The 25795-nt window shown below is 40.3% G+C and overlaps 1 protein-coding gene across 3 annotated transcripts in view; it reads right to left on the reverse strand.

The window, feature by feature from the left end:
- Positions 1 to 25795, reverse strand: part of tbc1d23 (TBC1 domain family, member 23) — an 80064-nt gene that overhangs the window by 48269 nt on the left and 6000 nt on the right. For 2 of the 3 annotated variants that reach the window (XM_043701148.2, XM_043701147.2), the window contains exons 2-5: positions 13753 to 13864; positions 10254 to 10359; positions 2235 to 2439; positions 1907 to 2030 (exon numbers count right to left, since the gene is read on the reverse strand). In XM_043701148.2, the coding sequence (XP_043557083.2) occupies positions 1907 to 2030; positions 2235 to 2439; positions 10254 to 10359; positions 13753 to 13864 (547 nt within the window). The remainder of the gene's footprint in view (positions 1 to 1906; positions 2031 to 2234; positions 2440 to 10253; positions 10360 to 13752; positions 13865 to 25795) is intronic. The other variant, XM_043701149.2, reaches the window with a different exon arrangement.

Genomic DNA, 25795 nt, shown 5'->3' on the forward strand with positions numbered 1-25795 from the left:
ATGGGCCAATGGGTTGAGGAGTAGCAGATGGAGTTTAATTTAGGTAAATGTGAGGTACTGCATTTTGGAAAAGCAAATTAGAGCAGGACTCATACACTTAATGGTAAGGTGCAAGGGAGTATTGCTGAACAAAGAAACTTTGGCACGCAGGTTCATAGTTCCTTGAAAGTAGAGTCGCAGGTATATAGGATAGTGAAGATGATGTTTGATACGCTTTCCTTAATTGGTCAGAGCATCGAGTACAGGAGCTTGGAAGTCATGTTGCGGCTGTACAGGACATTGGTTCGGCCACTTTTGGAATATTGTGTGCAATTCTGGTCTCCTTCCTATCAGGAGGGTGTTGTGAAACTTGAAAGGGTTCAGAAAATATGTACAATGATGTTGCCAGGGTTGGAGGATTTGAGCTATAGGGAGAAGTTGAATAGGCTAGGGCTGTTTTCCCTGGAGTGTCAGAGGCTGAGCGGTGACCTGATAGAGGTTTATAAAATCATGAGGGGCATGGATTGGATAAATTGACAGTCTTTTACAGGGCATAGGTTTAGATCGAGAGGGGAAAGACATAAAGGGTACCTAAGGGGCAACTTTTTCACAGTGTGGTGGGGGACGTAATGAGCTGCCAGAGGACGTGGTGGAGGCTGGTACAGTTACAACATTTGAAAAGGCATCTGGACGGGTATATGAATAGGAGGGGTTTAGAGGGATATGGGCCAAGTGCTGGCAAATGCGACTAGATTCGGTTAGGATGTCTGGTCAGCATGGACGAGTTGGATCGAAGGGTCTGTTTCCATACTGTACACCTTTACAACTCTAGAACACAGTCATAGAATCATAGAACTCCTACAGTATGGAATCAGGCTATTCAGCTCATCCACACAGACTCTTCAATGAGCATCCCACCCCGAAATCCTGCATTTCAGTTGACTAATCCATCTAAATTACACACCCTGGCACGCTATTGTCAATTTAGCATGGCCAATCCACCTAACGGGCTCATTTTTGGACTGTGGGAGGAAACCCATGCAGACACAGGCAAAATATGCAAACTCCACACAATCACCCAAAGGTGTAATCACCTGGTCCCATAGCAGTGCTAACCACTGAGGCACTATGCCATCACTAACTGGCACATTCTCATGACAATGCGTCTACTAATAAGAGACAACTTGATAACCAATCAGCACACTCTTCTCATACAGTACACATTCTCTTTTTCCTTCAGCTTGGTATTTCTTGAAAATTGCCCTGATGAGTGAAAGACAAAAAAGCTTTGAAAAATTGTACCATTTTTCAGGGATATTCAGGTTCTGTACTACCAATTGGCTGATTACACTATCCTATGTCATGCTGGAGTGGTCAGATGATTGTAGCACAATGAAATGTTTTCTTGGGTAGAAACGTGCAGAATAACTTGAATTCTCAAATAATTTACTGGTAGCCTGTGATGTTAGAACTTATACCAGCAGCCACTAGTTTGAGAAAAGCCAAGGATATGGTCCAGTACAGAAATTTATTTAAGTGGATATAAAACAAGAAAATATTAATTAAAAGCAAAATAATCAAAGCATTTTTCCCCACTTTGGCATAGGATATATAAGGTCTGCATAATGAACTGAAGACTAATACTTGTCAGGTTCTATTAAATAATGAAAATACATATTTTTTAAACATATCAGTTAACTGTAAAACTGTACATCCAAAACTTAAAAGACTAGTCTAAATTGCCAGCTGCGTTGGAAAATGGGCCTACAATTAACTGAACTGAATTTTATGAAAAATATACTTCTGTGCATCATTATTGTATCCACACGTAGAAGATTTTGACAAACCGTTCAAAAAGGGGTTTTATGCTATGTAGTGGCTGGCATGTTGAAAAATGCATTTTTCTTTCAAAAACAGATATATTTACCCAGTTGATTGCATAGGAGTCTGGAGTAATTTTCTTTGTGTCAAGAAAAGAGCAAAGCTCTGGTTCATGATATTGCAGAAGAAGCCTGAAGAGGTGGAATGGTCGACCTTTGGGGATACAATCTCTGTTTAAAAAAATATTCCAATGTTGAAAACAAAACTTCAACTTGGCATGCAATTATCTATGTCAGCAGGCATTTCATTTAATGCTATCACAATGAAAGTAATCAACTAGCACCAATCAATTAATTGGCACTGCAAAGTCAAAAATGGAGACATGTTGACCATATGCTATACAAAACTGGTTCAGCTGATATTTATGTTCTTACCGAGGTATATATTTATTCAGGATGGCATAAAAACAGTTATACAAATCATTTCGTGGTAACTGGAGTGGAATAAGTGGTTTAAGTAAGTCAGTCCAGCCAAGACTCTGCATGTACGTGATATTTCGGGATTTGCAGTAGAATGTGATCACAGACTCAATATCTGAAAGTAATTGTGCTTTTTCCTCTTCTGGTACTGCAAGATAGTCTATAGGTTAGAAAAAACAAAATATTAACAATCAAAATTATGGGACATAATTTTAGAGCTGCATTATGCTAAGCCTTTGAAGCTTTATGGAAAGGAAAAAAAGGTCTAGTCCTTGTAAAACAAAAAATGCACTTAGTACACATTTCTACAAAGGAAGCCAGAAGTAATGGTGCTACCAGGATATGTGAAACGAGAGGCAGGATTATTCCTTTGATTATAGACTATAGTGACCAAAGCTAGAGGAGTTACCTAAAATGCCAGCTTGACATCAATACATACCTTTTTTCAACAATACATACCTTTGTGATGGACCAGACCAAACCCCAGCAAAATATATTAAGATAGCCTAGACCCTAACTTTCTCTTATTTCAAAGGCAAATGCCAGGTACTTGATTCAGGATGCAATTGAATTGGTCAAACTATTAGATTTGAAGCAAAACACATTTTATTCATACGCTATTATTAAAATACAACAAAGAAGAAATTGTAAAAACTTAACCCTATTGGAAAACTTAGAGTAATAGACTATTTACCTAGACAGTAACTGTTCTAATATAGTAACATCTCAAATACATCCCTGCCAAAGGCAAATTCTGTAAAACAGATGGTTTCCCAAGTCTAGCAGCTGGAATCGAACCCCCGCTGTAACCGAGAGACGAAAAACAGCTTCCACATCCAGCTTCAAGAGGCCAGCAGCTGCTGCTGAAAACTAAAACGAAAAATCCTAGTTCTACGGTTGATCCACCCCACAACAGATTGCTTCTATTGTTCCTATTTTTAAAAAAAAAAACGAACCCGAGGCTTCAAAAGCTTTTTACTTTTTGAGCTTTCAATTGATAACTTGTCACCTCGGTCTTAAAACCTCTCCAAAAAGAACAAACAAAATACACTTCTTAAAGCAATAATATCATCATATTTCTACGTAAATTAAACCACCAGAATTTAACAAAATTTATATCACTTGATCATCTTTTCTGCAGCAATTGTGCGAGAGATTGCCATGCCACAATGGCACAGAGTAATACTAGGTAAATGCAACACAGAATTGACCACATGACAAAACATTACCTCATTTGATGCAAGGCTGCCACCAATTTGAACATAGTCAGAGAAATCAGGGCATGAAAGACTGTACCAGAAAATAATGAAGGCAGAATAGGTACCAACAGAAGTAGACAAGTATATGAAAAAAAATGAAAAGGATGGGAGGAAGGAGTGAATGGGACTAAGTGGATAGGACTTTTTGTCCAGAGAAACTGTACATGCAACTGGCCATATGGTTTCATGTGCTGCAAAATTCTATTTCTCCCTCAACTTTCAGAATTTTAAAGCCAAAACCGACACAGCCAGCCATAATTTCTCAATTTATCTAGTTTTTACTTTCACTCTTTTCAATGTGGTTGATGGTCTGCACTGAGGACCTTGGAAATATAAAAGATTCCTCTCAATCATAATTAATATTGTATCATTTTTATTGTTTGTATTTTTGATTGTTTACTGAAGTGGAAAGAGAATGGTTTTAAAAACCAAAGATGTTTGGAGGATTGTTGCAGATTTTAAAAGTCATCCAATATTCATTGCAGGTACAGTTTACATAACTGATTGTACAAGCAGCATTGGAGGTGGAGTATGTAGATGAGCTGGAGCCAAGCGAGTGTACGATGGAGCTTTGGCTGATAAATAGCTGGATTAGAGTGGTGCTGGAAAAGCACAGCAGTTCAGACAGCATCCAAGGAGCAGGAAAATCGACGTTTCGGGCAAAAGCCCTTCATCAAGAATACAGTGGCTGACTGGTCTATGAGCTAGTGACCAGTTATTGATGACAAGAGCTTCTGCTTGCCAACAACTATGGGATTGCACACAAATGCTAGATAATGGCCATCTCAAACAAGCTAAGATCTAACTAATGCCCTTCAACAGCATTCCCATTCTCCCCTTGGCTCTACAGACAGAAAAGCATTGTATTACCACTAGGAAGCCTAGTAGGTATGGACAATATACCCCTCTCAAATAATTATATCATGTTGGATACTGTTGTGGGGGTAGCCTCTCGGGGAAAGCAGCAAGAGCCAAGTTTGTGGCACAATGGTTGACTCTGCTGCACAGCAAGGGAAAGAATGAAAAACTGGGAGGGGTTTAGTGATCGGGGACTTGATTGATAGGGGAACTGTCAGGCAGTGTGGTTGCAAATGAGACTCTCAAATGATATATAGACTTGCTCGTGGCTGGGTAACAGAATGGCTGCAGGGTCAACAGCCAACAGTTTTAGGATGTTAGTACCAATGACATAGATGAAAAGAAATTAGGTCTACCAATAGGAATTGAGAGAGCCGGGTAGAATGAGAGAGGGGTGGGGGCATTGCATTATTGATAAAGGAGACCATTACAACAATAATGGGGGAGAATGGCTCAGAAGACTCTTCACATGAGGCCATCTGGCTCAAATTTAGAAATTAAAAAAAGGACGATCACTTTGCTAGGATTATACAACAGGCCTTCCAACAGTCAGAGAAAGATAGAGAGTGAGACAATAGGCAATAGGTGCAGGAGAAGGCCATTCAGCCCTTCGAGCCTGCACCGCCATTCAATATGATCATGGCTGATCATTCCTAATCAGTATCCTCTTCCTGCCTTATCTCCATAACCCTTGATTCCACTATCTTTGAGAGGTCTATCCAACTCTTTCTTAAATGAATCCAGAGACTGGGCCTCCACTGCCCTCTGGGGCAGAGCATTCCACACAGCCACCACTCTCCTCATCTCTGTCCTAAATGGTCTACCCCTTTTTTTTTTTAAGCTGTGTCCTCTGGATCGGCACTCACCCATCAGTGGAAACATGTTTCCTGCTGCCAGAGTGTCCAATCCTTTCATAATCTTATATGTCTCAATCAGATCCCCTCTCAGTCTTCTAAACTCAAGGGTATACAAGCCCAGTCGCTTCAGTCTTTCAGTGTAAGGTAATCCCGCCATTCCAGGAATTGACCTCGTGAACCTACGCTGCACTCCCTCAATAGCCAGAATGTCTTTCCTCAAATTTGGAGACCAGAACTGCACACAGTACTCCAGGTGTGGTCTCACCAGGGCCCTGTACAGCTGCAGAAGAACCTCTTTGCTTCTATACTCAATTCCTCTTGTTATGAAGGCCAACATGCTATTAGCCTTCTTCACTACCTGCTGTACCTGCATGCTTGCCTTCATTGACTGGTGTACAAGAACACCCAGATCTCTCTGTACTGCCCCTTTACCTAAATTGATTCCATTGAGGTAGTAATCTGCCTTCCTGTTCTTGCCACCAATGTGGATAACCATACATTTATCCACATTAAACTGCATCTGCCATGCATCTGCCCACTCACCTAACTTGTCCAGATCACCCTGTAATCTCCTAACATCCTCATCACATTTCACCCTGCCACCCAGCTTTGTATCATCAGCAAATTTGCTAATGTTATTGCTGATACCATCTTCTATATCATTAACATATATTGTAAAAAGCTGCGGTCCCAGCACGGATCCCTGCGGTACCCCACTGGTCACTGCCTGCCATTCCGAAATGGAGCCGTTTATCACTACCCTTTGTTTCCTATCAGCCAACCAATTTTCAATCCAAGTTAGTACTTTGCCCCCAATACCAATGCTCCCTAATTTTACTCACTAACCTCCTGTGTGGGACTTTATCAAAAGCTTTCTGAAAGTCCAGGTACACTACATCTACTGGATCTCCTTCGTCCATCTTCAGAGTTACATCCTCAAAAAATTCAAGAAGATCAGTCAAGCATGATTTCCCCTTCATAAATCCATGCTGACTCTGTCCTATCCTGTTGCTACTATCCAAGTGTGCCGTAATTTCATCCTTTGTAATAGACTCCAGCATCTTTCCCACCACTGAGGTCAGACTAACTGGTCTATAATTTCCTGCTTTCTCTCTCCCACCCTTCTTAAAAAGTGGTATAACATTAGCCACCCTCCAACCCTCAGGAACCGACCCCGAATCTATCGAACTCTGGAAAATAATCACCAACGCATCCACGATTTCCCGAGCCACCTCCTTCAGTACCCTGGGATGTAGACCATCAGGCCCCGGAGACTTATCAACCTTCAGACCTAACAGTCTCTCCAACACCAAATCCTGGCAAATATAAATTCCCTTAAGTTCAGATCCTTCAGCCACTGTTACCTCAGGGAGATTGCTTGTGTCTTCCCCAGTGAACACAGATCTGGAGTACCCATTTAATTCTGCTGCCATTTCTTTGGTCCCCGTAATATATTCCCCTGTTTCTGTCGTCAAGGGCCCAATTTTAGTCCTAACCATTTTTTTGCCCTGCACGTACCTAAAAAAGCTTTTACTATCCTCCTTTATATTATTGGCCAGTTTACCTTCGTACCTCATTTTTCCTCTGCGTATTTCCTTCTTAGTAATCCTCTGTTGCTCTTTAAAAGCTTCCCAGTCCTCAGTTTTCCCACTTATCTTTGCTATGTTATACCTTTTCTCTTTTAACTTTATATGTTTCTTAACTTCCCAATAGTGATATAGTTGTAGGGGATTTCAACTTTGTTAACATTTACTGGAATTGCATCAGTATAAAATGATTAGACAGGGTAGAATTTTGAAGTGCGAACAGGAGAGCTTTTTATGCCAGTATGTAGTCAGCCCTTCTACACTGGGGTTAGTGTCAGGCCTAATCTAGGGAATGAAACTGGTCAAGTGGCTAAACTATCAATGGGCATCTTGGGGAGAGTGACAATAACACCCATAAGTATAGTGCAGAAGCTAACAGTCTAACAGGAGAAAGCTGAAAATGTGTTGCTGGAAAAGCGCAGCAGGTCAGGCAGCATCCAGGGAACAGGAGAATCGACGTTTCGGGCATAAGCCCTTCTTCAGGAAAGCCCTTCCTGAAGAAGGGCTTATGCCCGAAACGTCGATTCTCCTGTTCCCTGGATGCTGCCTGACCTGCTGCGCTTTTCCAGCAACACATTTTCAGCTCTGATCTCCAGCATCTGCAGACCTCACTTTCTCCTAAACAGGAGAAAGGCCAATTTCAATATCATGAGACAAATTTTGACAGTCATACTGGGAGTAGCTATGTGTACGTGAGTCTGCATTCAGAAAGTGGGAGTCTTTTAAAAGTATAGTGTGTGTTCGGGGCCAGTATGTTCCTCGACAAATGAAGGATGACAGGCAAGGGCAGCAGATCCACGGAACCCTGAATGTCAAGGGTTATTGTGAGTTTCCATTACAAACAGGGAAATCCTCCAGGCGCTGTGTGTGTGGTGATGTTTAAAAAAGAAATTAAGAGGGCAAAGAGGGGCCATGAAATATCTTTGACAGATAGGATTAAGGAAAACATCAAAGTATTTTATAAGTACATTAAATACAATAGTCAGACCAGGGAAAGAATAGGGCCTATTAGAGAGGAGGGAACTCAGTCACAGAGGCGGAGGCGGAGGCAGAGGCAGCAGCAGCAGCAGCTGGGGGCCCAGACCAGGGACTTTGCCAGTCACTCATAAGGCAGTTAGTGGGTCCAAGCAGAATTCTGGTGGTCAGCTGCATCGTAGAAGAGACTGGGGGCCCAGAGTGGGACTATAGTGGCCTGTAGCGAGGCAGCTGGCGAGCCCAGATGGTGGACAGCGGTGAGACAGCAGCGCGGATGCACAGGGATCAAGAGACGAAGCTCAGCGCAGGAAAGAGATCGAGCCCTTCTGGGGAAAGCCACATGTGATGCAACAGCAGGGCCCAAAGTTAGAAGAGTGTAATTTGAAACTTTAACTTTATTTCTTATTTATTACTTTACATGGAAAAGAATTTAATGTTGAACTTTTAACTTTGTTCTTAAGTTTTCTACTTTTTATTTAAGATTTTTTATCTATGCACCTAAGATTGCACTTTGAATGGCAACGTTGTAAACTTTTCACTGTACACCTGTATCCTTGTACTTGAGTCCATGTGATAATTCCACTCAATTCAATTGGGCAATCTGCACGGAGCCAGTGACATTAGATGAAGTATTAAATGAACATTTCCCATCTGTACTAACAAAGGCGACATACGTTTCATCTGGAGATTTTAGTTGGAATGAAGCTCTAGAGATTAGATCAATACTACATTTGTGTTAAGATTAATAGGGAGGTGGTATTAAATGTTTTAGCAGGCATAAATGTGCATTATTCCCCTGGGCCTGATGAGATGCATCCCAGGCTGCTATGCGAGTCAAGGTAGGAGATTGCTGGGGCTCTGGTGGAGACATATAACACATCGCTAACCACATGTGAGGTGCCAAGTGATAGTTTATGTGCTTTCTTTGTTCAAGAAGTGCAGCAGGAATATCCCAGATAATTACAGACCAGTTATTTTGATGTCAGTGATGAGGAAGTTATTGGAAAAAGTTCTGAAGGATAAGATACACTAACACCTAGAAAGGCAGGGATTGATCAGAGATAGTCAGCAGAGATTTATTGAAGGGAAATCCTTTCTGACTAATTCAACTGAGAGCTTTTGAAAAGGTGACTAAATATATTTATGTGGTAGTGCAGTTGACATGAATTTCACTAAGGCCTTTGGCAAGGTACCACATGGAAGGCTCGTCCAAAAAACAAGATGCCATGGAATTCAAGGCAAGTTGACATCTGGATCCAAAATTGGCTTGCAATTAGGAGGCTGAAGGGTTGTTATTGTGATTGGAAGCCTGTGACCAGTGCTGTGCCACAGGGATCAGTACTGACACCCTTACTATTTGATACGATTTAATTTGGATGGCAGATGGAGCGTATTCCTGATAAGTGTGACGAGATACATTTTTTGAGGTCGAATAAGGGAAGGATACAAGGAATTTGTAGCTCCCTGGGGAGTACTGAGGATCTTGGGGATGTTGATGTACAAGTCCATAAATCCGTGAAGGTGTCAGCACAGGTAGGCAGGGATATGGAGGCATACAGGATAATTGCTTTCATTAGCTGGTATGTAGAATAAAGAAGCACGGAAGTCTTGTTACAACTTTACAAAACTTTGGTTAGGCTACAGATGGAATACAGTACATGGTTCTGATTGCTGCACTATTGGAAGGATGTGATTGCACTGGAGTGGATACAGAGGAGATTCACCAGGATGTTGCCAGTTATGAGGAGAGACTGGATAGACTTGGTTTGTTTTCCCTGGAGCAGAAGAGACTGAGGAGTCAATCTGACTGAGATAAACAAAATTATGAGAGGCATATGCAGAGTGGATAGCGAGAATCATTTCCCCATGGCAAATGTGCTAAAGACCAAATGGCATAAGTTTAAGGTGATGAGAAATGATTTAGATTGGACTGCAGGAAGACTGTTTATCACCCACAAGTTGGTAGAAACATGCAACACACTGCCTGAGAGGGTGATGCAGGCAGGTTCCCTCACAATATTTAATATGCATCTGAACATAGTCGGCTTTGGACCAAGTGCAGACAAATAGGATTATAACAGTTTGGTGCTTGTTGGTTGACACAGACATGATGGGTCAAAGGGCCTGTTTCTATGCTGCATAACTGTGTGACCAGTACTTTCAAGTTCCCTTCCAAGATATACACTATCTTGACTTCAAACTATCTCCGTGTTCCTTCACTAATGCTCGGTGAAAATCCTGCAAGTTCCTCCCTAACAGCATTGTGGACGGTCCTACACCCCAAGGACTGGACTGATTCCTGAAGACAGCTCACTATCACCTTTTATAGGACAATTAAGGATGGCTAATTAGGTAGTGATGACCATATCCTATCAGTAATTTTTTTAAAATCTGGAGTCACAAACACCCTGATTTACATAAGTTACTTAATTCACTCACCAATGAGTTTTTGGCAGTCGTCCTGTATTAATGTCTGTTCAGGTAGATCTAGAGATCCATCCCATGATCCTAAGCTGCCCACTTTCCCTGCTACATTTAGTGAAATCTGAAATGTACAATGGGTTAAAATGTAAAAGATCAAAGGAAAGAAATTCAATGGATATAATATGTTTCACATTTAAATGCTTTTTGTAGACAAACTTGGTAGGTAATTGATAATATGGCAAAACCTACAATGAATGAGAGAAATGACCTGTAATCTGATATTTGTAGTGTTGTTGAGACACAAATATCATCTAGAATGCAGAGGAAATTTCCATGGTTCTTCTCTGAACAATTCCATTGGATCTTTTACATTTTCTGAGCAAGCTAAGTATGTTTACAATAGGGCAATCCCTCAATACTGTGAAATAAAATCAATTTTCTGTAGACAAGTCTGCTGTGAAATCCAGCGTCTGTGAAAATCATAACAGTTAAGGCAAAAGATGGTCTATCACGGATTACATTTGATGCTACCTAGAAACATGAGCAGAAAAAAATGTTACAAATGTTTTAATAGGTAACTCAAATTGGTTCTAGAATCAGTTGTCTGTTCCAGTTATTGAGCAGGGGAAAGAGACTCTATGAAGCTGAAGTGATGCTGCTGGCAGATGCACTGAAGTTGGACCTCAGGAAAGTGCACGGGCAAGTTGTTTGGCAGTTCCACACTTTTGGGGCTCGGGAGATTCAGCAGCTCATCAAATCAGTTAGACTGTTAAATGACAGTTAGAGAAAACAATACGCAGTTGAATGGGACGGGAAAAAAAAAGAGGGAAGAGAGTTGAAGCTGAAGACAGTGTTTGTTTGGTGCAGTTGAAAAATCCAGAACCAGTTCATCGAAATTTGTAATCTGTCAAGAAGCTGAGAATGTGTAGTTAAGTAGGTGGCTCATGAATTCTGCAAAACTTGGTAGAGGAGATTCAATGATCAAAATATGAACAGTCTTTGAGGCAGTCTGAGTTGGAGATGTTTGACAACATTCTGACATTAAATTTTTAAGTGTGAATGCTTGGTATCTCTTGAGAAAGAGGCAAAGCTTGATGAAAAAAAGAGAATCCTGGAAAATCTCAGCCATTTTGCAGCATCTGTGGAGAGAGAACAGTTAACATTTCAAGTCCAGTAGATTCTCTCCAGAACAGCATTGAAGAAGACTGGACTCAGTGTTAGCTCATTTCTCTATCCACAGATGCTGCAAGACCTGCTGAGTGGATAGAGAAATGAGTTAACACTGAGTCCAGTCTTCGTCAGTACTGTCGTGAAGAGAATCTACTGGACTTGAAATGTTAACTCTGTCTCTCTCTCTCCACAGATGCTGCTCAACCTGGTGAGATCCTCTGTCTCAGATTTCCAGCATCCTTTTGCTATTAAAACTTTAATAAGGTTTGGCTGAAATGGATCTGACTTGACTGCATCAGCTATTTAATATGACCTGTGGGATTTAATTTTAAATGTTTGAGTATAAATTGCACATACATCCAGTAGATTATTTTTCAAACTCTGGACAATAAAGTTTATGCCCTTTGTTCAAAACTATAAAATCTTGCAGCTTTATTCTCTAAGTTTGTGGAATCTCAAACTTCATTCAATTTAAAAAAATATATTTTTGGTTTCTAACAAGACAGTCTAGCTAATGCTAGCTTTGATTGTTCATTCAAAACTGAATGTTAGGACTGGAATCCATGACCTTTAAGTCGTAGCTGAGGGCTTTGCTAAGGCAAGGCATGCCTAATAGAATCAGACGACCCTGCAGAAGCAGACTTCCCATCAAACAGTTAGTATGCCTCTCTCAAATAAATGACATTTCAATTTAATAGAAACAGGAGGAAACAGAACCCAAATTAATGCATAATGAAACAAGCTGTGTATTTTAGTTTACTTTGCAGAAACATCTTCTAAAGTTATAATCTTTTACTGGGGTACAGTTTCATGGTATGGGAACAGGAGAAATCCATTTCATCTCTCAAACCTGCTTTATAGATCATGGATGGTCTGCATCCTAAATTCAAACATTGAGCTGAAATTCATATCACTTAATATTTTTGGCAAGCAAAAGATATATAAAAGAAAGATTTACATTTACTAATTGAGCTAGCATCTATTGCTTTGTGGAACATTGTGTCAGCTTCTACCATTCATGAAGAGGAAGTATTGATTACCTTCTCTGAATGGACCAGCTCAGATTTTAAGATTATGTCCCTCTGCCCTGGACAAGCCCACGGGCAGAAAACAAAACCCCTGCCTGTCCTACATATTCCTGTCAAATCAATTTTCAAATTTCTATATACCAACTAATACAATCATAGTTATGTAATATCTTCTCATATTACAATCCTTGGTAATAATCTGGTAAATGGGCTCCACATGCTTTCTGAAGTCTCAATTTCGCAGCACACAGGCTCATCATAATCAAGATCTCCGCTTGCAAAAGAGCAAGAAACAAAGCATTAAATAATGTACATTTAATATCCCAAGAGTTATCATCTTCAGGAGAGATGGAATTATTTTGTAATAGTCTGTGGATAGTCAGATGCCAGGCCGTACCCTTAAAAGTATCTTACCGGACCCCTCTTAAGTCCTAAGATGGTAATTATCCAGGAACTGTCCAACAGTTACCGGAATGGGGAACCCCTTTAAAAAAAATCCCCAATTTGGAGTTAGAGTCCAAGTTGAGACCTGTTTTAAATTCACCCATTTACAGAACTGACCCCTGGAGTGGTACTAGGTGAAAGTGAAGACTGCAGATGCTGCAGTCAGAGTCAAAAAGTGTGGTGCGGAAAAGCACAGCAGGTCAGGCTGCATCTGAGGAACAGGACAGTGTACTTCCATATTCAGCACTGCATCGAGTTAGGAGAGGCCCTATATTCCTCTGAGCTACTGGAGTTGTAATGACCATGTAGGTCTTATTTCGACAGCAGAAATCTTCATAGAACTGGTGTCACTGAGAAACATTTTTCCAAACGCTTGAAAGTGCGTGGCTACATTTTATGCATTTTTTTCTTTCCTTGCAAGCAAAGATCAGAGGACTGGCTGACAATACAGGTCAGACATCCTGTACTCATGTGTTTTAGCCCGTGTCATTGGAGAGAATCTTTCAGGTATATTTCAGTTGTTATTTTTATCTCTAACCCGGGAACACTGAAGCCAGATGAAGCACATGTGTTTCTTTCCTTGTTCAGATTAGCTCAACATATAAAGAATGAGAATCAAACACAATATCTTCTGGCTTGTGTGACTTTGGACCAAAGCATCCAGTGAATTTCCTTACTAGATAATAAATGAATACATACAAAATGGCATTTTTAATGTCTGAAAACTTAAACCTGCAGTTAGTGGCAAGTGAGTTAAGTTATTAAAGAAGTTAATGACAGTGCACCTCTGGTTTGCCTCAGTGGAATAATTTAATCAATTTCTGTGGGTTCAAAGTAGCCAATTTTGTTTATCTTTACCATTCATTATTTACCTTCCAAACTTTGGCCCTTTGGTCTGTTGGTATGCATCGCCCTTGAATTATGTTTCTTAGTGTGTCCAGATCATAGCCACCTTCATCCAATGCTTCAGCTAGGTCTTTATCCCTAAGATAAAATTAAAGATTTACTAGTTACTACATTGATTGTGGGATGATATTTACCTATAGAATACAGAGGTTTACTCGTAATGTTTACGAGTGAAAGTTCATTTTGGTCAACTGAGAAGCAAACTTGACAGTGGGCTAACCTACCTTTACTTGAAACATATCATCACTGACTGACCTCTAAATACTGGAACAAACTTCTGTTTAAAAACCAGTGACTGACTTGTTGGGATAAAAGCTGACTGTGACAAAAAGTACAGTCACACTCATTCTACAGAAAAAGAAAGCTACAAACATTCAGTAATTTTAACAGAAACAAAAATGCTAGAGGCAGAAGCTGTAGCATTTGTACAACAAATATTCTCAACACAGAAATGGTTTGACCAGTCAAGTGCTTTTGAGACTTTTTTTCCTGCTTCTATTTCAAATTTTCAGCATCCATATTATTTTGCTTTTGTGACAATGGGAATACAAAGTAGTAAGTCAGTATCTCTAAACAGAACTGAACATTTCTTATAAACTTATACACTTTATCCAAACTATTGTCAATATAAGAAATGTCAAATGTATTTCAAAGTATTGAAATTTTTTTAAAAAAGCAAACATTTATTAGAATAAACTACCAAATAGAAAACAGAAAGCCTGCATAATTTTCAGTGATAGCACTACAATTTTATCCCACAAAGTATTTTTGAACACCAATTTTCTTGAGCAAAACATACTGTATATATTACGATGGTTTTGTTTCTGCATCGAACAACAGAAACAGCATTGATCAAGTCAACAATGTTATCATGATCATTTGATCCCTTTTTGATCAGGTTTGTTATACTTTCAAACTCAGTTAAGTATATTGTCAGAAGACATTAAAACATGCGACAACACCTCAACCAGCTGCATCTCACACTTTTACAAGACAGAAGAAAGTATATCCAAAAACTTAAGTAACCATTGTGAAAGCACATGACATTAATACTGCATCTCCTAAAAGGATTTAAAAGAATCTAAAAAAAAATGCCAATACATATTTTTGAAACTTACATAGGCAGACAATTCACCTATCATGTTTTTCAATCCTTTTATTGGCACGATTTTTTTTAAGCTCAGAAAGCATTTAGGGGAGTGAGGGTTCAAAACCACAAGTTCACCATGTAATATGTCACCATTACACATTTAATAATATTTTGCAAAGAAACTGTGGCTGAATTGATAACTATACATGTGTTTACAAGGAGTTTTGGAAGGCATTCAGCGAGATTTAGAAAAACAACTTGGGTTTATGACACAACAGCACAGAGTGTCATCATGGATTCAACATTGGCTAAGGATCTGGAAACAAAGGTTAAAGTTATGAGTATTGCTTTCATTAAAGGCAGCTTGGGTGTGACATACATATTTGAGCAATGAGTTCTGCATGTACTTTTATTTCCTTGTAGAGCTAGCTGAAATAATATTACCTTTAAAACCTTTGCAGCAGGGTCTGGCAAACAGTACTGACTGTAAAATTCTTCAGAACATAGCTAGGTTAGCAGGATAGGCCAACATGGACATGTCGGATACTATTTAGAGGAATGAACTTGGAGATTATAATAAATGTTGTGATGAAAACAGGCAAATGGAATATATTTTTTAAACAAAAGATGCTGAAGGATCTGGAAGAAGACAGAAAATAGGCATTCAAGAATTTACTTAATACCTCGAGTGACAGCAAGGATTAACAGGCTACATTTCATTATGCACTTAATGAATTCCAAATTCAAACACATGCAAAGAAAAACACAAAAGCAAACTATTGATGCTGAAAATCTGAAAACATTTTGGAAACGTTCAGCAGGTCAGGCAGCATCTGTTGAGACAAACAGAGTGAAGTTTCAGTTCATCTCGAACTAAAAAGGTTAAAGTTGCCTCATTCCATAGGCGCTACTTGGCCTACAGGCATATATATCTATAATAAAGGCCAATGGTGAATTGGGATTGTGTCTATATGGGAAAGGTCCTTGTATTACTTTTGTTTGATGCTGTCAAGAGAGCTATCCATATAGTCCAAAAGAGTAGAACAAGCTTTACTCTGTATCTAATCTCATGCTGCCCTGTCCTGGGATTGTTTGGTGGGCACAGTGCAGAGGAAATTTTAAAAAGGTGATTAAAGCCACATATAACAGAATCCAGAGTTTTTTCAGGATAGAAAGCTGTAATTATGATAACTTATAGATATTGGGATTAGTTTCACTGGTCCAAAAAAGATTTTTATTTATAAAGTATGAAGAATTTTGATTGGAAAAAAGGGGGGTGATTTGCTTGACGTAGGGTTATTAATTTGTCTGGTTCACTTTTAAGAGAAAGGGAATTAAAATGTCTTTGTTCAAGGGGAAAAGATGCCCTAATGGTTTTTTCAGTTGACTGTTCATCAATAAACTCAGGTAAATGTTCGGAGAATCCAGATTTAAATACTACCACAACAGATGGTAGAATTCAAATTCAAAAAAAAACTATCTGGAATTAAGAATCTAATGAGGATTACAAATTCACTGATGATGATCAGGAGAAACTCATCTGGTTTATTAATGTCCTTCAGGAAATAAGCCATCCTTACCTGGTCAGGCCTACATGAGACTCCAGACCCGCAACAATGTGATTAACTCTCAAATGCACTTTGAAATGGCCAAACAAACCACTCAGTTGTAACTACTGCAACAAAGTCTCAACAAAGATCAAGGCGTCAATCAAGGCAAGACCAGCCTTGTTGACCCTGTAATGTTCTCCTTATGAACACCTGGAGGCTAGTGCCAAAATTGGGAGAGCTGTCTCACAGATTAGTCAAAGCAAAAGAGAAAACATACTTAACCAAATCACCAATCTGCCCTCTGCAGATACATCAGTCCATGACACAACTGTTAAAGAGTAAATGCTGCACAGTCCTGTGGAGACAAAGTCATGCCTTCACAATAGCAACACCTCATGTCATGTTATGTGGCACTGTTACCATGTTGAATGGGGTAGACTTTGATCTGATCTAGCAACTCAAGTAGGGCACCCATGACGTGTTATAGTCCATCAGCAACAACAGAATCATAGGTTACCACAATCTACCACCTCATGGTCTAGCATATCTTTCACTCTACCATTACCAGCAAGTTAAGGGATCCACCCTGGTTCACCGAACAGTACAAGAGGGCATGCCAGGAGCAGCACCAGGTGTACCTAACAATGAGGTCTCAACTTGTTGAAGCTACCAAACAACTATATGCTTGTCAAACTATACAAGTAGCAAGTAATAGACAGAGGTAAGAGATCCCTCAACCAATAGATCAGATCTTTGCTCAGCAGTCAGATGTACAGCCTGGAAACAGACCTTTTGGTCCAAATCACCAATGCCAACAGACATCCTAAATTAATCTAGTCCCATTTGCCTGCACTTGGCCCGTATCACTCTAAACCCTTCCTATTCATATATCCATTTGAATGCCTTTTAGATGGTGTGACTATACCAGCCTCCACCACTTCGTCAGGCAGCTCATTCCATACACTGACCACCCTCTGCATGAAAAGGTTGCCCCTTTGGTCCCTCGTAAATTTCTCCACCTACCTCAAACCTATACTGTCTGGTTTTGGACTCCCCAACCCTGGGAAAAAGACCTTCACTATCCACCCTATTCATGGCCTACATGATTTCATAAACCTCTAAGGTCAGCCCTCAGCCTCCAATGCTCCAGGGAAAAATGTCCTAGCCTATTCAGCCCCTATAGAGGTTAAACCCTCCAACCCCAGCAATATCTTTGCAAATCTTTTCTGAATCCTTTCAAGTTTCACAACATCTTTCCTACAACAGGGAAACCAGAATTGAACACAGTATTCAAAAGTGGCCTAACCTATGTACAGCTGTAATATAACCTCCCAACTCCTATACTCAATGCACTGACCAATAAAGGCAACCTGCCATCCATCCAGTTGGGAATGGCAGTGGACAATTAAACAACACATTGTAAGAGACTGCGCCACAAATATCCCTACCCTCAATATGGATGAGAACAGCACATCAGCACAAAAGACAAGGCTGACCTGCTCTTGACAATCTTCAAGTAGATAACCCAGTTTGGCTCCCTAGCGTCAAAAATGTCAGTCTTCAGCTAATTCGATTCACTCAAAGTGATGTCATGAAATGGTAGGAGGCACTGGATAATGCAAAGGCTATGGGCTCTGCAACATTCTGGTAACAGCAGTGAAAACATGCTCTAGACTTTGCTGCATTCAAAGCTACACCAGTATAGATACAACACTAAAATCTACCTGACAAAGTAGAAAATTGCCCTGGTATATTATGCAGACAAAAAGCACTCAGCATGCTCTGTGCAACACTAGCTACAAATGGAAAAGTAAACATGCCCAATAAGAGATGAAAGTGACAGCCCTAGACATCATGGCTGCACTTGATTGAATTTGACATCAAGGAGTCCAAGCAAAACTGGTGTCCATGGAAAGTGGAGAAAACTCAGACCACTGGAGTCATACCTGATACATAGGAGAATAGTTTTGTTTTTTGGAAGCGAGCCATTTCAACTCCAGAATATCTCTGTTGGAGTTCCTTGGGGGGACTGTCCTCAGCCTAACCATCTTCAGCTGCTTCAATGACCTTCCCTCCATCCCAAGGTCAGAAGTGTGAACGCTCACCATTGATTGCAAGACATTCAGCACTACTCAATTCCTCACACTGAAGCAATCCATATCTAAATGTAACAAGGCCTAAACAATATCTAGGCTTCGGGTGAAAAATGGCAAGTAACATTCCTGGCACACAAATGCCAGACATTGTCTTTTATTGGAGATAGTCAATCTAACTATCATCCCTTGACATTAAGTGGTATTAGCATTACTGAATCCCCCGCTATTAACATCCTGGGAGTTGCTATTGACCTGAAACTCAACTGAATTATCCATGTGAATACAGTGACTATAAGAACAGGTCTGAAACTAGAAATAGTGCAGTAAGTTACTCACGTTCTGATTCCACAAAGCCTATCCACTATCTTAAAGGCACGAGTCAGAAGTGTGATAGAATATTCCCCACTTGTCAGGCAGCTCCAAAAACATTCAAGAAGCTTGACACCGTATAAGACAAAGCAATCCATTTGAATGGCACCACTTTCATAAGTCTCCAGTCTCTCCGCCACCATTGCTCAGTAGCAACGGTGTGTACTATTACAAGATGCACTGCAGAAATTCACCAAGGCTCCTTAGACAACACCTTCTAAACTCTCAAGCACTTTCATCTAGGACAAGGAAGACAAAGGCAGCAGACAAATGGGGACACCATTAATTACAAGCTCTCCTCTAGTCATCACCATTTTGGAAATATATCACTGTTCGTTTAGTACTGCTGGGTCGAAATTCTGGAAATCTCAGTTAATGGTAATATTTAATGAATCAAATCCAAAAGAGTCAGGTTGGTTGGATCATAACATATTTTACTTCTTGTTTACCATGGAGGTCAGTCTCTAAACCAATTCACGAGAGGTTGTCAATATACTTTTAATGAAACAGCATAAAAAAGTTCATCACACAAATGGAAATAAAACTAAACTTCAAAAAGAATATTTAGATGGAACTCATTCTTTTCAATCCTGAGACTTTCCCTGAGGCTGTCAAACAAGCTGCTCACTATCACTATTGCACATAGGTTCTTTAATCTTCAACAGCCTTGTAGGAAGTCTTCCCCGTGTCTTCCTCCACTAGCTTCTATTTCTGGATTTTTCCCTCAGAGTATCCCTGGACTTCTGCCTTCCTCCCTTATTATTTTGGAGACTGCTAAAACTGATAGCATTATAGTGAATGAAGCTTGCCCTACTGTCCAACCTCTCCCCTCTGAGCTGCAAACCCAAGTCAAAAATACTTAAATTATCTCCCCAGAGAATCACTAACCATTTATTCAAAAGCATACAAATTCTTCATTTGCTAAAATGACTTCTGACCCTTTCCAAAAAAATCTTCACAAAACTGAAAACTAAATTCCATTCTTCCTCCACTTTAGAACCCAAGTGTCCAAGTAATATTCATATTTTATGAGCCTTCATCAAAATCGATATGGTGAATAGTGGAATGGTTTTCCACAGAGTGCAGTTCAGGCACACACCACTACATATTTTAATGAAAAGGTTGATAAATATTGAAACATTAGAAGATAAAAGGGTTGAGGAGAAAGCAAAATAGTGGATATCTTTTGGATTGCTCTGATAAATAGATCAAAGGATTCCCCATTGAACTATAAATGGCTACAGTTCTAAACAACTACAATTAATCTCAGTGTATGGATCAATTAATCTCTTTCATATGCATGCATACGGCAAAATATAAAACCAATTCTTTCCAATAATTGGTATATCCCTTAAAACAAATGTTTTGCTCTCATTTACAATAACTGCATAGAAGAATCAGATTAGCACTCAGCATCTTCAGAGCAACACAAGTGACAAACGGAAAAGTTAAAAAAAAAGAACTGCAGATACAGGAAATCAAAAATAAAAATATTGCTGGGAATCAGGAAGTCTGGCAACATCTGTGAAGTGAAAGCGAGGTAAACGTTTTGGGTTCAGAACTGATGGCAGTGAGGAAAAGTAGATATTTAGGCAGAATGAGGGGCGGGGGAAAGAAGAAAAATGATAGGTGGAGATAGAACCCAAAGAAAGAAAAATAGTTGGACAGACAAAGTGGTGTTAAAGGTCAGTCTGACAGAATGAATAACTGCTATTGAGGGCAATAAGTAGCTAACAATGGGTTGTGTGTGGTTAGCAACCCATGTAATGTCAAGGCCTGGTGTGTGGGGTTGAGTAAGGACATGGCCTCAATCCCTAAAATTGTTGAACTCAAATATTAAGTCCAGAAGGCTCCAAGCAGAAAATGAGGTGCTGATCTTGGCTGCAGCACTGAAGCAAGCCTGACACGGACATTGGCCAAGAAACATGGTGGACAAAGTGAGGACTGCAGATGCTGGAGATCACAGTAGAGTGTGTGTTGCTGGGAAAGCACAGCAAGTAGGCAGCATCCGAGGAGCAGGAGAATCGACATTTCGGGCATAAGCCCTTCATGGTGGTGTACTGAAGAGGCAGGCAACTGTAAAGCTCCGAGCCCTTTTGCGCAGACAGAACATGGGTGTTCTGCAAAGTTGTCACCAAGTCTGCATTTCGTTTCCCCACTGTAGAGGAGACTACATTGTGAGTAGTGATTGAGTGAAGTGCAGGTAAAGCACTGCTTCATCTGGCCCCATTCAATGCGAACTTGGACGGTGAGGAGGAAGGAAGTAAATGGGTAGGTGTTACGCCTTCTGTCATTGCAGTGGATGATATTGAGGAAGTTGTGGAGGAAAAGTAAACATTTCTAACATGTCAAATGACAGTGACAGCCCTTGACATTAAGGCTGTATTTGACCAAGCGTGGCATCAAAGAGCCTTAGCAAAACTGGAAACAATGGGTATGACAAATGGGAAGATGGTTGTGGTTGTTGGAGGTCAGTCAATTATCACACAATAACTTGGAGCAAAAGTAGGCCATCTGGCCCCTCGAGCCTGCTCTACCATTCAATAAGATCATGGCTGATCTGTTCATGACCTCAGCTCCATTCACCCGCCCTCTCACCAAAACCCTTAATTCTTTTACTGTTCAAAAAAAATCATTTCAGTTTTAAAAACATTTATTGAAGAAGCAGCCTCAACTACTTCACTGGGCAGGGAATTCCACAGATTCACAACCCTCTAGGTCAAGAAATTCTTTCTCAATCCAGTCCTGAATCTGCTCCCCCTAATTTTGAGGCTGTGCCCTCTTGTTCTCATCTCAGCTTGGAACTGCAGGAGTGCCTCAGGGTAGTGTCCTAGGCTCAATCATCTTTAGTGCTTCAATAACCTTCCCTCCATTGTAAGGTCAAATAGTCACCGATGATTGTAACGTTCAGCACCATTCACGACTTACTTGTTACTGAAGCAATATATGTTCAAATGCAAGGAGAAAGTGAGGACTGCAGATGCTGGGGATCAGAGTTGAGTGTGAGGTTCTGGAAAAGCACAGTAGATCAGGCAGCATCCAAGGAGCAGGAGAATCGATGTTTTGGGCAAAAGCCCTTCATCAGGAATTCCAAACGCCTCCTTCACTACAATGTCTACCCATGACTCCACCTTCAAGGAGGTATGAAGCTGCACCCCTAGGTCTCTGTTTGGCAACACTCCCCAGGACCTTACTAAGTACACAAGTCCTGCCCTGATTTGCCTGATCAAAAATGCAACACTTCACATTTATTAACTTAAATGCCATCTGTCACCCCTCGGCCAATTTGATCAAGGTCCAGTTGTACTGAAATCACCCTCATTACTGTCTACCACACCACCAATTTTGATGTCATCTGCAAAAGTATTAACCATCCCTCCTATCACACGTACATTTCTTTCTAGTTCACTTCACATTCTATATTTTTACTTTTAAGACATGCTTTGTTTTCAAAAAATGTTTCTAGTCTTCTGAACCATCACTAACCTGAAGCCTTGGGCTCATGTTCTTTCAATTTGATACTATCCTTAACTTCTTTGGCATGGATGGTGTAACTTCTAGAAAGATCTTTCTTTTTCCATGGGAAATATCTTTGTTGAAAGTTATGAACCATCTCCTTAAATGTTGAGTACATTCGTGACAAATGAACAGATGTCTGAATATTAAATCCATCAACAAGAATGGACATTGCATAGGCAAGTTGACTGAGGTAGACCATCATGATCCGGCTGAGTGGCAGAGCAGGGTCAAGTGGCTAATTGGCCCACTCTCACTCCTGCTTCTACCACTGGACTGTCAGTTAGTCGAGGTACCTAAACAACTAGGACATGCAGAATAAATTCAACAGTATGAGTTTAATCCCCATACTAGCTGTGATTGTTAATTGAAATCTGTATCCCAAACTTGTGGAGTGGTTACTCTCAAATTGTGAGTACTCTCGCCCTCTTTAATGGACAGAAATGCCAAAGTTCGTTTGTGGACTCTTGCTCTTTACATGTACCACATCATAACTCAGAACCAATTTAGGATCACCAGATCAATGCCAATTTTATATAATTATATTTTGATTTTGGCAAGGGAGCAATGCTGGCCATCTTGAGTTGCCTGAAGATACAGTCAGAGATTTACACCATGGAAATAGACCCTTCGGTCCAACCCGTCCATGCCGACCAGATATCAGAACCTAGCTTGTCCCATATCTTTCCAAACCTTTCCTATTCAAATAGCCATCCGGATGCCTTTTAAATGCTGTAATTATCCCAGCCTCTACCACTTCATCTGGCAGCTCATTCCATACACACATCACCGTCTGTGTGAAAGAGTTGCCCCTTAGGTCCCATCTATATCTTTCCCCTCTCACCCTAAACCTATGCCCCATCCCGGAGAAGACCTTGTCTGGTTATTCTATCCTCATGATTTCATAAACCTCTATGGTCACCCCTCCGTCTCCAATGCTCCAGGGAAAACAGCCTCAGCCTATTCAATCTCTCCCTTTCGCTCAAATTCACCAACCACGGCAACATCCTTCTAAGAGTTCAGAAAAGATTAACAAATTTCACAACAACCTTCAGATAGGAAGGAGACCAGAATTGCAGCAATATTCCAAAAATGGCTTAACTAATGTCCCGTACAGCCTCAACATGATCTCTCAATTCCTGTACTCAATGCTCTGACCAATAAAGGAAAGCATACCCAACACGTTTTTCACTATCTGATCTACCTGTATCTCTACTTTAAAAGAACTATGAATCTACACACCGAGGTCTCTTTGTTCAGCAACACTCCCCATTAAAAGTGTATAAGTCCTGCTAGGATTTGCTTTGTCAAAATGTGGTACCTCACATTTATCTAAATTAAAGGAATTCACTTCCCTAGCTTCCCACAGAGTTCTACGGTACACCTGATCAGATCCCAGGGATTTATCCACCTTCATGCATTTCAAGACATTCAGCATCATCTCCTTTATAATATGGACAGTTTTCAAGATGACATCATCTATTTCCCCGTATTCTATTCCTTCCATCTGCCACTTCTTAGCCCACTGGCCCATCTGATCAAGATCCTGTTGTAGTCTGAGGTAACCTTCTTCACTGACCACTACACCTCCAATTTTGGTGCCATCTGCAAACTTACTAACTATACCTCATGTTCACATCCAAATCATTGATATAAATGATGAAAAGCAGTTTCCAGCCGTCCCTTTACCTGTGAACATCTGCACCCAATCACCTTTTGAAAGTCCTTGCCTAACACTGTCAAAATTAGCCTGCTCCAACAACCTGCCCACCACCGATGTCAGGCTCACTGGTCTATAGATCCCTGGCTTTTCCTTACCACCTTTGTTAAATAGCGAGACCATGTTAGCCAACCTCCAGTTGTCCAGCACCTCGCCTGTGACTATCGATGATATAAATTTCTCAGCAAGAGGCCCAGCATTCACTTCCCTAGCTTCCCACAGAGTTCTACGGTACACCTGATCAGATCCCAGGGATTTATCCACCTTCATGCATTTCAAGACATTCAGCATCATCTCCTTTATAATATGGACATTTTTCAAGATAACATCATCTATTTCCCCGTATTCTATTCCTTCCATGTCCTTCTCCACAGGAAACACTGATGCAAGATACCTGTTTAGCATCTCCCCCATGGACTGCTTCTCCACACATAAGGTGCTTTGCTATCTTTGAGGGGCCCTATTCTCTCCCTAGTTACCCTTTTGTCCTTAATGTATTTGTAAAAACCCTTTGGATTCTCCTTGACCCTATTTGCCAAAGCTATCTCATGTCCTCTTTTTGCCATCTTGATTTCCCTCTTAAGTATACTCCTACTGCCTTAATATTCTTCGAAGGATTCACTCGATCTATCCTGTCTATACTTGACATATGCTTCCTTCTTTTTCTTAATCAAAACCTCAATTTCTCTAGCCAACCAGCTTCCCCTACACCTACCAGCCTTTGCTTTCACCATAACAGGAATATACTGATTCTGGATTCTTGTTATCTCATTTTTGAAGGCTTCCCATTTTCCAGCCGTCCCTTTACCTGTGAACATCTGCACCCAATCACCTTTTGAAAGTTCTTGCCTAATACTGTCAAAATTGGCCTTTCTCCAATTTAGAACTTCAACTTTTAGATCTGGTCTATCCTTTTCCATCACTATTTTAAAACTAATATAATTATGGCCGCTGGCTCCAAAGTGCTACTCCATTTGCACCTCAGTCACCTGCCCTGCCTTATTTCCCAAGAGTCGGTTGAGTTTTGCACCTTCTGTAGTAGCTAAGTCCACATACTGAACCAGAAAATTTTCTTGTACATGCTTAACAAATTCCCCTCCATCTAAACCCTTAACACTATAGCAGTCCTAGTCTACATATAGAAAGTTAAAATCTCCTACCATAATCACCCTATTATTCTTACAAATAACAAATCTCCTTATACATTTATTTCTCAATTTCCTGCTGATTATTAGGGGGTCTATAATACAATCCCAATAAGGTGATCATCTCTTTACTTCTCAGTTCCACCCAAATAACTTCTCTGGATGTATTTCCAAGAATATCCTCCCAAATACAGCAGTAATGCTATCCCTTAAGAAAAACGCCACTCTCCCATCTCTCTTGGCTCCATCTTGCAATTGACCTTGCATCCTGTGCATCAGTCTGATGCTTGAGACATTGAATATTGAATCCAATAACATGAGCAACATTCAAGCAAACTGCTTTATCCTGCATGTTGTGAAGTTTGTAATAGTTCCTCAGGGCTATTGAGGAATATTTTGTTAAATTAATCAAAAACCACAACTCAAAAATATACTGTTGCAATTGAAAGCCAAAACTTGGTTACAACCTAATTTAGCCTGAGTATGTGTTGTAGAATATTAAAGGCAGTAAGAGAGGAATAGA

Source organism: Chiloscyllium plagiosum, unplaced genomic scaffold, assembly GCF_037043375.1.
Source record: "Chiloscyllium plagiosum isolate Xiang-an unplaced genomic scaffold, Cpla_swu_hap1 HiC_scaffold_12, whole genome shotgun sequence".
Lineage (NCBI taxonomy): Eukaryota > Metazoa > Chordata > Chondrichthyes > Orectolobiformes > Hemiscylliidae > Chiloscyllium > Chiloscyllium plagiosum.